The sequence below is a fragment of the Colossoma macropomum genome, unplaced genomic scaffold, assembly GCF_904425465.1.
Source record: "Colossoma macropomum unplaced genomic scaffold, Colossoma_macropomum, whole genome shotgun sequence".
NCBI classification, from domain to species: domain Eukaryota; kingdom Metazoa; phylum Chordata; class Actinopteri; order Characiformes; family Serrasalmidae; genus Colossoma; species Colossoma macropomum.
In genome coordinates, this window is record NW_023494795.1 from 36137793 (window position 1) to 36149961 (window position 12169).

The following is a 12169-nucleotide window of genomic DNA, read 5'->3' on the forward strand; positions in this document are numbered from 1 at the left end:
GTTACTATCTTCTTGACAAACCTGTTTGTTCCATTTTTTATGTCATGTTGTTCGCGTTGAGTGGTTGACCCTTTTCATTGGGTTTAAAATTAAGCAACTGCCAGACTGGAGCACTGGGCAATTTTCCTTCTGAATGAGTTCCACCATTTTCTTCTGCAATTATGGTCACAAAAGATGGGTTCATAACAAGGTCATGGTGCCCATTTAAAAAGATATTTTAACAATCTACTGAACAGAAAATGCAAAAGTAACAAGAAAGCCCTAAACCGAAAGTAAAATCTCATATCTTACCATTTAAAATAATATTTTGGATTCATTGTCACTGGATATCATGGCAGTGGAAGATTGTAGGGAGGTAGGGGTGATCAGATCTCTATAATCGCACACTCCTACAAACTACATCAAAAAACGTTTATTTCAAAACAGTGAGGAAAATCCTGTTTTATGTAATATACGTTCTTTAACATGTGTTTTTGAACCTTTCACACTGTTCCAAGTCTGCGGGCATTTTCACACTTGGATCTTTTTAGCGTCTGAAGTGGACTCAGACTGCTGAGTAGGGGTGCGGAAAAAAATCGATTCTTAGATGCATCGCGATGCGGACGTACACGATTCTGAGTCGATTTATTCAACGTCAAAAACCGATTTTCTAAATATTTAATTTATAACGTAATGTTGACGGAACACAAAGGGCGGAACTTGGAAGTGGGTAAGTGCAGCGCCTGGACAGTCTGTGGCGGCACATAACAAAAACACTACTGGATGAGTGAGAAATCCGACCGACTCCCTCTGCATTAAAGCCAGGTTAGGTCAGGAGTCACAACATAAATGATAAGAAGAGACATTTTAACCTTTCAACAAAAATCAAACCACCTTGGGAGCCACAACATTTAATGTCCAGTATGTCTCAGTATGTGTTAATGTCCTAGTATAGGCTAAACAATATAAACGAAAACCCGGACTTACTCTGCTCTGCTTTAAGCTTTAGCTATAGCTGCTTTTCTTCCATCTCCGCCAGAAAACTTTTGCTCAAAAGTTGAATAGTTTCTTGTAAAATGTCTCTCAGCTTTCGGCTGTTTTATGAGGCTGAAGTCGCTTCTCATTAGCCAGCTTCTTGCTGAACTTTCCCGTTCCACCTTAAATTCTGACTGAGGCGCCAAAGGTAAATGCGGTACCATTTAAGGTGGAACGGGGAAAATTAGAAAGAGAAGCGACTTCATCTTCGCAACTTTGTGTTTGACAGTCTCTCGTTGCAGATTTAACGTATGAGGAACCCAGCTACGTTGCTTATAAATGCGAATAAGTCCGTTCATCTCCAAATGTGCGTCTGTCTTTCTCTTTTCCTTTTTCATTCGCGAAACCTCGTTGCTAGGTGACCTGCAGTCTGCACGCCAATTCTCAGTCGTTGCGAAACAGGGCTTCCGGGCTATGTTGCACACGCCCCGTCTCAAAGATATTTTACTGACGCAGCGACCCTCCCCCCGTCTCTACCACGAGACCAAAACCGAAGTTATAAAATTGCTAAAGAAAACAGGCAGGACGGCTATAATGTGCTGCGTGGTCATCCATCACCACTGGATCTTATTTCACCGTAACAGCGCATTTTATCGCAGATGAGTGGCAGCAGTGTCTCCAAACAAGAGCAGTGAATGAGAGCCTTCTAGTTGACTTGCCACATCACTTCCATTTGTTTTATTAATAAAAGATATTGGATATAAATGCATTATGGATCATTACAAACACTTTGCTTTAAAAGTACCAAGTCCTCAGACAGTAAGAAAATAGAAATCATGTATAGAACAAAAAGATGCATCGAGATGCATCGATAATCGTTTTATAATCGCATTGCAGCCCTCTGAATCAGAATCGAATCGAACAGTGAGGTGCCTAGAGATTCCCACCCCTACTGCAGAGTCATGATTTCTTTTGCATATGTGAACAGGTCAAACGAACTCAGACCCCTCTAAATGGCCCCAGTCTACTTTTGCTTTGTAGTGAAGACCTCAAGGCTTGTCCTACACAGCCACAGTCTTCGGCACTTCAGCAGGTAAAAACAGACCACCACTCAGGATAAAGTCTGTCTGTGCACCGTGAGTGGTGTGAAAGGGGTCTGAGTTCTACTGGAGTTGTGGTCTGAACAAGAAATGGTCTGAGATCTCAAAGGACCAGAAAGAAAACTAAGTCCTCTTCATAGTTCACTTACATTGTGAACACAAACAGAGAGGTCATTTGCAGTTGGTTCCCTTTCAGGTTCAATTTAACAGAACTCAGTTCGGTTCTTTTAAAAAGAACTGTATATGAAAACACCCTTTAAACTTATCCTGTCCCAGCTGGTTTGGAATGTGTTGCGATTTCAGAATATGTATGCGTAACGTAGAAGTGGTAAAACATTAAATATATTGTCTTTGTAAAGCTTGCGTTTAAACACAGGTCAAAAGTTGACCACAAATCACTGCTTTCTGTTTTTATTTGCATTTCATATACTGTCCCGACTTTTTAGGAATGTGGTTTGGTTTGTAATGTGTCTGTGGCTCTTTTCCACCACACTGAACTGAAGCTGTAATGATGTTTGCAGCCTGATTGCAGGATCTGATTTTAGTGGAATCTGATTGGTTGCAGGCACCACCAATTGGTGACAAATGACGGACCAAATTACTCCCTTGTAGTTCCATGATTAGTTAGTAGAAAGAAATAAGCTGATTGCGTTTGGAACACCTCCTCTCTTCCTTTAAAATGGCAGCCTGATTGAAACCCACACACAGAGGCCTCAGACTGTTGTTCTCTATTTGAAAGTTACTGAATGTCAAAGGAACAGTGATATAACTGTGAAATACACAGCACAGCCATAATGGCAGTGTGATTCAGAGTTGAGGGTGTGTTTTTTTAACAGCTCTAAACAGAGCTGGCAGGCCGAGAGAGAGGCTGTGACCCGTGGAAGAGCGCAGGAAGAGAGGAGAGGAGAGGAGAGGGGGAAGACAAAAGCTGAGGAAGAAAGAGGAGGGGAGAGACACACAAAGGGCTGTGGTTGGGGTCAGCACTGTGTTTAACTCAATCAAGCAAAAACAGATCCACTCTGGCACAGGTTAATAGAGGGACAGAGTGAGAGAGAGAGAGAGAGAGAGAGGAGAGAGAGAGAGAAGAGAAAAACATTAGAGAAGCAAGAGAGAGAAAGACAAGGACAGAGAGAGAGACATGAGTGAGCGAGAGAGAGAAAGAGAGACATAAGGAGAGATGAGAGACATAGGGAGAGATATAAGGAGAGAGGTACAGAGAAATAAAGAGACAGAGAGAGAGACTTACAGGGAGACAGAGACACAGGGAGAGAGAGGGCGAGAGATGGAGACAGAGAGAGAAGAGAGAGAAACATATAGGGTAGAGAGAGACACAATGAGAGAAGGAGAGAGCAAGAAACTAGTGAGAGAGAAAAAAAAAGAGAGAGAGAAAAGGGAGAAAGCAAGATGGACAGAGTGGAGTAAAGAGAGAAAGAAAGAAGCATGCGCAACAGAGAGACTGACAGAGAGGGAGAGAGAGATATGAGGCGAGAGAGACATTGGGGGATAGAAAGACATGGGGAAGTAGAGACAGAGGGAGCAAAAGAGAGTGAAATAGAGGTAGTGAAAGAGAGAAGAGAGACAGAGAGAGAGAGAAACAGAGAAATGCAGGGGAGACAGAGAGAGACATAGGGAGAGAGGGAAAAGAGGGAGAAAGCAAGAGGGACAGAGTGGGACAAAGAGAGAAAGAAAGAGCAATGGTAACAGAGAGACAGACAGAGAGAGAGGGAGAGAGAGAGGGAGTGAGACAGAGAGAGAAAGAGAGAGAGAGAGGGAGAAAGAGAGAAAGACATAGAGAGGGAGTAAGAAACACACAGAGAGAGAGAAAGTGAACCAAATTACAAAACAGCTCAAACTGATTGAGAAACCGAGTCAAACTCACAGAGTAAAATGCAGTGTTATTTGGCCCTAAAACGTCAGTACAGTGTAGCAGATTACCTGAGCACACTGACTGACCCTAAACTGAGGTCCACCTTGACGAAGTACAGACTCAGTCAGCACCGTCTGGCCATAGAGACGGGCAGACACAGGAAATCTTGGCTACCAAAAGAGGAAAGACTGTGCCAGCAGTGCCAGCAGAATAGGCCTGAGACAGAGCTGCACTTTCTGACTGAATGTACCAAATTCACTCAGATTAGAACAGAATTCTTCAGTAAAATCACCAAAACATGTCCTGTATTTGAAAATCATCCCCCCACAGAGAAGCTGCCATACGTTCTAGGAGAATATAAAGAGTTCTGCACACTGGCAGCACAGTACATTCACACCTGCCACACTCTGAGGGACAGTGAGTGACCACACCATGTCAGAGATACACACCTATAAACACGTACATTCTGCTTATTATTATTATTATTATTATTATTGTCATTATTATTATTATTATTATTATTATAACACCTGTTATATCTGTTATTGCTTTATATCTGTTATTGCTTTTTGTATATGTTGTACTTTGTTCTTAATCTCCCAACAAAAGCTTTGGCAATACAAGTGTTAATATTTGTCATGCCAATAAAGCAACATTGAATTGAATTGAATTGAGAGAGAGAGGGAGAGAGAGAGACAGAAAGAGAGACAGTCTTACTGTACCTGAGCGCTGAGATGATTCTCTCCACTGCCTCCTGAACTATGCTGCGTGGCTGTAGGTCACTCAGGTCCACGGCAGTCGTCAGCAGCTGTTCAATTCGCTCCAGCGGCTGACCGTCCAGCGCCATGGTGATGGCCAGCTGCCGCACTTTCACCCGCTCTGACCTGGAGAGGTCATACACTCTACTGTACCCCTGCAGACGCTTCTAAAGACAGAGGAGGACAGGATAAAAGAGTGAGAGAGAAATGAGCTACATATAGGCTTCACACACTCAGCAGACAGCTGAATGTCAAACAAAGTCATCTCCTTCACTCCTCCGCATGCTAATACACACTGAGAGCTGGTGGGCAGGTGACTCAGCACAATCACTAGCCTGAAGATGCTTTAAAAAGATTCATGTCGCCAACAATAAATTTAAATGTAAATGTAAAACGAAACAGGATGTGATGTGCGATTATGTTGTTAGATATTGCAATGACGAAAGGAGAAACTATAAATTCTGATAATATTTACAGTTTCAGTGTGTCTGTGACTGAACATGCAGTAAATACAGAGCATTTATATTCATAATCTGATGTGTAAATGACCTTAAATAGTAAACTACATTGCAGAATGGATAAGAATTTTATTCGATTAAAGGGCCCATATCCTATATTTGTCTTGTTTTTATTTTTTTTCCCCAGAAGGCTACTTGTCACACCTTTACATTGTACAAGTTTATGCACCAGGGCAGATGTGTACACCATAAGTCATTTTTACATGAACATTTTCCACCCTCCCTCAATGAAACAGGCTGTTTTTCTTACAGTACTTTTAAGAGAGATATATGTAAATGATCTCTGCTCTGACTGGCAGCCCTGTATTGATCCTGGTTCAAAAAGCATTCTGTGCTGAAACACCCCTTGTACCTTGCACATAAGTGGGCGGGGCTAAACTTATATATGCTGAATAAGCACATATATGTAAATATGTTTGTTTTTGCGACAACACAAAAACAACAAATTAAAAATGAGCTGCAGCTTAATTTACAGCTTATGGACTGGGTTTTGGAATTGTTGAAATATTTATGTCATGTCAAAAAGCTAATTAAAAACAAAAGAAGGAAAATTCAGTTTTCCATGATATGAGCCCTTTAAAGTCATTAATTTCTCTACTGTAGCCTTAACTACAACACATTTCATCAGTAAAAGCATGAGGCAATATGTCCCACGATCCACTGGCCAAAATTACAGACCTTGCTTTGCTATTATTTTACTGCTTGTCTGTTGTAATTTACAGCAGTTCGTTCTGCAAAAATAATACGAGGGTATGTCGAGTCATTAAACTAGGCAGATTATGCGGATTGTACAGCGCTTACGTGCTGTTAGAAGAAGCAGAAAATCACGCTCTGATATTAAATTCCCTAATTTGGTGTGGACCCTAACAAGAACCAGCAGAGAACTGAACCAGGATTCGTTTGGAATTGAACTTAGACCCGCTGTTTTTGTTTGGTGTGCACCCAAGTATGGGTGGAGTGCTTAGACCCGCCAAACGGAGCAAACTAATAAAAAAAAGTTATAAGCTCGCACCAAAAAATGAAGGTGAAAGCCCCCTTAGTCTGACAGGCCAGGCCTGATATCATAATGAGAATTCATGTCTGGGGCAACTTGTTAATCTTTTGGTGCTAGACTATGGTGAAACCCACCACAAACAATTGTACACCCAGGTTGAAAACAGACCACAAATTCCTTTAGTCTGTGTTCTTTTAATATCCATGTGATAAGGCAAGCAAAACAAGCTACCTAGCAACTTGTAGCAAAACTGACCTTCCTTGCAAGAGGTGATCTTCATTTTTATCAAATGTCATGTCTTCTCTAGACACACGACACACATCTACATGCTTAATTGAAGTTTTTTGGGGGGACTTTTCAGCTATGATACATTACATCCACAGGCTAAGGACAGGCTTGTTGTCCATCAGATAATGTTGACGAGCGAGCCATCGCTTCCTACTTTAAGCTCCACCTCAACACTGCAGCTGGTTTAGAAATTTGCCCACTCATATTTAGCCCAAACTTTCTTATGGCTGTCTCCAGATGTTCTCGTTACAAGAGCTGGCTCCCTGAGTCTACCTCTACTTATGCTGCCACAATCATTCAAAGTTCCAAATCAGCAACAAGCATTTTATTATTTTTTGATGCAATGAAACAACGGAAGTAATATCAGCTTTATGTAGCATATCACAATTCAGCAGAATGACTATGAGCATCATAAAAATGACAGAGAATTATATAAAGCATTTTTAAGGCAGAGGTGGGGAATTGAGGGATGGCATCCAGCACAGCTTGTTGATTTGCTGGTCAGATGGGTGTGTTTATGTTTTGTAATTAAGTTTTTAGTTGAGTTTTTTACAATAAAAAAAAAAAAATCCCCATCAAAATCTTTTCATAATCATAGTTATTCACTTTCTTGACTAACTGTTGCAGCCCTACAATAAACGAACACAAATAGCCACTAATTAGGAACATTCAAAAGTCACCAAGCTGTTAGCTTCTTTTCATTGTCTATGGCCTTGACCTACAATTACTGTCAATTCAGACATTTCAATTCAGCTCTTTTTATTTATTTTAATTGTTTAGTCAGTCCCTCCAGCCTCTTCTTTTATGGTGCGTTTATTATTGTAGTTTGGTTCCCTTAGTCCAGAAAAAAAGCAGAAAATAATATATTGTTGCAATTTAGTTCTGGTTGGCTTAGCATTCACAGTGGCATATTTAACCTTGAACCAAAAGATGTAAACAAAAGTAACACTAGTAAAAGATCACAAATGATTGGGCAGATTTTATAACGTACAATAACAGATAATATCCATCGAACCTTCTGAATCATGCTGTTCTCTGTTCTATCTGGGCTTTTTGGTTTTATGAATGTGTTGTTTTATCTGTCTTATGATATTAGAGCAATAAGCAACAAGACTCCCAGTGTTACTGTGATTTTGCGCAAAGCACAGCAGGGTGAAATCCTTGTTACAGCCTCGAGTGGCTTACTGCTTTTATAAAATGCAGAAACCTTGGCGCTTTAATACATAATGCAATTACAAGTCTGAAGTCAAATTTTTATCAAGTATTTTATAATGACTTGAGCCTCATTTTAAAACCAAATTCATTCTATAATAATCAATTCAGGACTTATGAAGAGATGATCAAACGTGCGCTTGCCAAATCAGCATCAGAAACTCGTGTTTTCCATGTACCAATGAAGTTCTACAAAAAGGAAACGACGGTTGATTCTGTATATGGTCAGTTTATATATCTTTGGTCTGTATTGCACTCATACTTCAAGGAAACTATGCCAGAGTTTGTTCTGAATCGAACCGAGACCGACCTGCAAAGGGGGTCTCAGTCTGCTTATCCGGTGCGCACCAGACTTCGGATGGCAGCGTTCACACTTGCTCTAACAAATTGCAGAGCAATCGAACTAGGGTTCGTTTTGATTGTATCAAACCTGCAAAGTCTGGATGCATCCTTAATGTTGAGTGTGTACATTTTATCATACCAATTTTGAATAAATAAATAAATAAATAAAGAGCTACATTGAAATATTAATCCTATGAAAAGGTGAGAAAAAGTTCGGACTCTCTCTCTTTCTCACAAACACAAACACACCTTCCTCAGGTAACAGGCAGGTGTGAGTGTGTTGCGAGGCTGCTGGAGTGACACTTTGAGGGCGCCACGGTAATAAAATGCAGCAGTTCTGCCCTAGAAGCCAACGAGAGCCAGAGAATTTCAACAAAAGTTAGGCCTGGGTGTGTACGCTTAAGCCTCAGTCCACCTGCTCCTCTACCCCAACAGTCCTAACTGCAGCTCCACACCTGCCTATCAATCCCTCCCATACTCGCTGAGGACAGACAGAGACCCAGGAAAAGGAGAGAGAGCAGGAGAGATTTTGCTGCTGGTTGAACATTCACTGTGTGTGAGGAAGACAGAGCCTTCCTGGCGTCTCATGAATGTTCATGACATCTTGTCATTTTGTGTTTCTGAGTGAGAGAGCTTTTACACTGAGAATGACTTGTCTAGTGTGAGGAACATGCATTTTGAGTGAGAACGTGTGAATATGAGTTTGACCGGGGGTTTGTGTGCATGTTAGACATCTACATGGACATGATATGGAAGTTTGAACTCGACCCAGCACGACTGCTACTGATAAATTTAAAGCAAGCGTTACCTGAATCCCCTCGCCTGCACTACAGAGAGAGATTAGTGATTAGTGTGTTTGTGAAAACACAGCTTTACAGAGCTTTGTTTTGTTACTAAGTGCTTCAGTTGATCAATAGAAAACGTTACACTGAGCAATACAGTGACCGTATTGAACATCAGTAAATACCCTTCTCTGATCAACTGTTATGCTGTGTTTACATGTTGGTCAAAATCACGGAGCCTGTCTCTCAGAAGAGGAGTTAGAAACGACAGCACCATCTTCGTCGTAGGGGGAGAGAAAATCCCACTCCTATCTGAGCAACCCATTAAAAGCCTGGTGAGGCTGTACACGGCAGAACTTACGGACAAACAGATGGGGAAAATCATGATGAAACAGCTCTTAGAAGGCCTGGCAAAGATCGATCAAAGCCAACTACCAAGGAAATACAAGGTCTGGTGTTACCAATTCACACTCTATAGGAGGGTGATGTGGCCACTGAAAATGGGCGAGATACCCTCATCCACCGCAAGTAAGATGGATGGAAAAGCCAACTCATTCATCCGAAAGTGGTTGGGGCTGCCACAGTGCCTCTCTGAAACAGGCCTCTTTGGAAGGAACACCCTCCAGCTGCCGCTCCAATCCATCAGTTTGGGCTACAAGCAGGAAAAGACCAGGCTCATTCTCGAGTTGAGAAAGTCCACTGACCAGACTGTAAGCAACGCGAAAGCCAAGGTTCCAACAGGCCGGAGGTGGAATGCCCAAACCGAGGTCGACCAAGCCATCAGTCGCCTGCAACATCAAGAAATTGTTGGCAGAGTCCAGGCAGGAAGAGCAGAGCTAGGGTGGGGAGAAGCGCCACAGTTCTGGTCCAAGGCCAACCGCAAAGAGAGGAAGGAGATGGTGGTGGCAGAGGTGACTAGAATGGAGGAAGAGCTCTACAAGATCAAGGCCGTGTCGCATGGCCGACCGGGAAGCTGGACAACCTGGGAGGGAGTTGCCACCCGAAACATGATCTGGTCAGATCTGTGGAAGATCCCGCAGGCAAGGCTCAGCTTCCTCATCCGCTCAACCTATGACACGCTCCCCTGTGCTCGGAACCTTCACCAGTGGTTCGGGAGGGAGGAATGCTGCACACTCTGCAATACCCCTAATGCAAGCCTCCAGCACATCTTGGCAGGCTGTAAGATCGCGCTCTCCCAGGGACGCTACAGATGGCGCCACGACCAGGTCCTGAGAAAGCTAGCCGAGGTGCTAGAGGGGTGTCGACAGGGCAGCAAAGGGCTACCACCAGCAAGGAACCACAACCACCTCAACTTCATTACGGAAGGTGGGGGGAGGAAAAACATCAGGCCAAGAGAAACAACTAGGCCGTTTTCCCCCGATCAGGAGTGTAACATGAAAGTCGACCTTGATAGGCAGCTCTGTTTCCCGGTCGAGATCACTGCTGCATCTCTCCGCACTGACATAGTGGTATGGTCCATCAAGGCAAGATCCATGCTCCTCACTGAGCTCACAATACCAACGGAGGAGGGGATGGAGTCTGCCTATGAACGTAAGAAAGCCAAGTACTCAGAACTGGCTGCTGAGTGCCGGGAGGCTGGCTGGAAGACTACCATCTATCCAGTGGAGGTTGGATGCCGAGGCTATGTGGGGCTGTCAACCATACGCCTTTTGAGGGATGCAGGAGTGACTGGAGGGAACCTAAAGAAGGCATAAAAACCACAAAAAAAAAAAAAAAAAACAGAGCTGTTTTCCCACACCACCACACTGTCTGTGTGACTGCAGACTGCTCCATGTTGACAGATCTGCTGAAAAATTCTCTTAATCTATAACCATGACAGCTTTCTCCACTTTACCATTTAACTTCGTCCAGCTGTGTCATTCTCAGTACGATTTGGTAGTTGTTGGTTTGGTAGCTGTTGGTATGGTGTATTTGGGTATAGTTTGGTAGTTATAGGCATGGTCTGATTTTTTTTGGTATGTTTGTTGGTGTGGTTTGATAGTATGGTTTGATAGTTCTTAATATGGTTTGGTACGTGTTGGTATGGTTTGATAGTATAGTTTGGTGGGTTTTGGTATGGTTTGGTAGGTTTTGACGTGGTTTGGTAGGTCTTGGTATGGTTTGGTAGGTTTTGGTAAGGTTCGTTAGCTGTTGGTGTGGTTTGGTAGATTGTGGTATAGCTTGGCGGGTTTTGGTATGGTTTGGTATGTGTTGGTATGGTTTGGTAAGTTGTGGTATAGTTTGGTGGGTTTTGGTACAGTTTGGTAGTTGTTGGCATGGTTTGGTAGGTTCTGGCATGGTTTGGTAGGTCTTGGTATGGTTTGGTGGCTTTTGGTAAGGTTTGTTAGTTGTTGGCATGGTTTGGTAGATTGTGGTATAGTTTGGCCGGTTTTGGTATGGTTTCGTAGGTTGTGGTATAGTTTGGTGGGTTTTGGTATGGTCTGGTAGTTGTTGGTACGGTTTGATAGGTTGTGGTATAGTTTGGTTGCTTTTGGTATGGTCTGGTAGTTGTTGGTACGGTTTGGTAGGTTGTGGTACAGTTTGGTAGGTTTTGGTTCGGTTTGGTTTGGTAGGTTGTGGCATAGTTTGATGGGTTTTGGTATGGTTTGGTAGGTTGTGATATAATTTGGTTGGTTTTGGTGTGGTTTGGTAGTTTGTGGTATTGCTTGGTAGTTGTTTGTACGGTTTGGTAGGTTGTGGTATAGTTTGGTGGGTTTTGGTATTGTTTGGTAGTTGTTGGTGTGGTTTGGTAGCTTTTGGGGTAATATTTTATTTGGACAGTCCACTTTAGATGCTTTGTAGATACTTCATTTACTTTCAAGTTATACTCACTAAATATCTACTAAATTGACCATAATTTTCTTTAACTCTAAACCTGGCTCTGATCCTAACCCTAACCTTAACCTCAACCCAAAACCTAAACCCAACCCTCCCCCTGGTCCTAGCCCTAACCATGGTCCAAATCCTCACCCCACCACTGTTGAGTTTCAACAGAGCATCTGTAGATCATCTATAGGGGACTACAGTGGGCTATCCAAATAAAGTGAGGCCACTCTTGGTGTGGATTGGTAGGTTTTGGTGTGGTTTGGTAGCTTTTGGCTATGGGTTTAATAATTCACATGTTTACAGGCCATAAATGCTTGTTTTTAGAATAACAAAACATCTAAAACTTAAACATGTGACGTAGCCTGAAAGCCACTGTTAACGTCTTTTATGTTTTTTATAAATCATGTTGTCACAACACAAAAATCTTTTAAGCATCTACTCATGTTTTGTGAGGGAAGCCATTCTATGCACGGAAGGCTGCTATACTTCATCTGTTGCTGTTGCTGCCGTTCAACAAGCACAACAACA

The 12169-nt window shown here is 42.5% G+C and overlaps 1 protein-coding gene across 3 annotated transcripts in view; it reads right to left on the bottom strand.

Moving 5' to 3' along the window:
- Window positions 1-12169, bottom strand: part of nbas (NBAS subunit of NRZ tethering complex) — a 296070-nt gene that overhangs the window by 92119 nt on the left and 191782 nt on the right. For all 3 annotated transcript variants that reach the window (XM_036582328.1, XM_036582327.1, XM_036582326.1), the window contains one exon: window positions 4644-4846. In XM_036582328.1, coding sequence (XP_036438221.1) covers window positions 4644-4846 — 203 coding nt within the window. The remainder of the gene's footprint in view (window positions 1-4643; window positions 4847-12169) is intronic.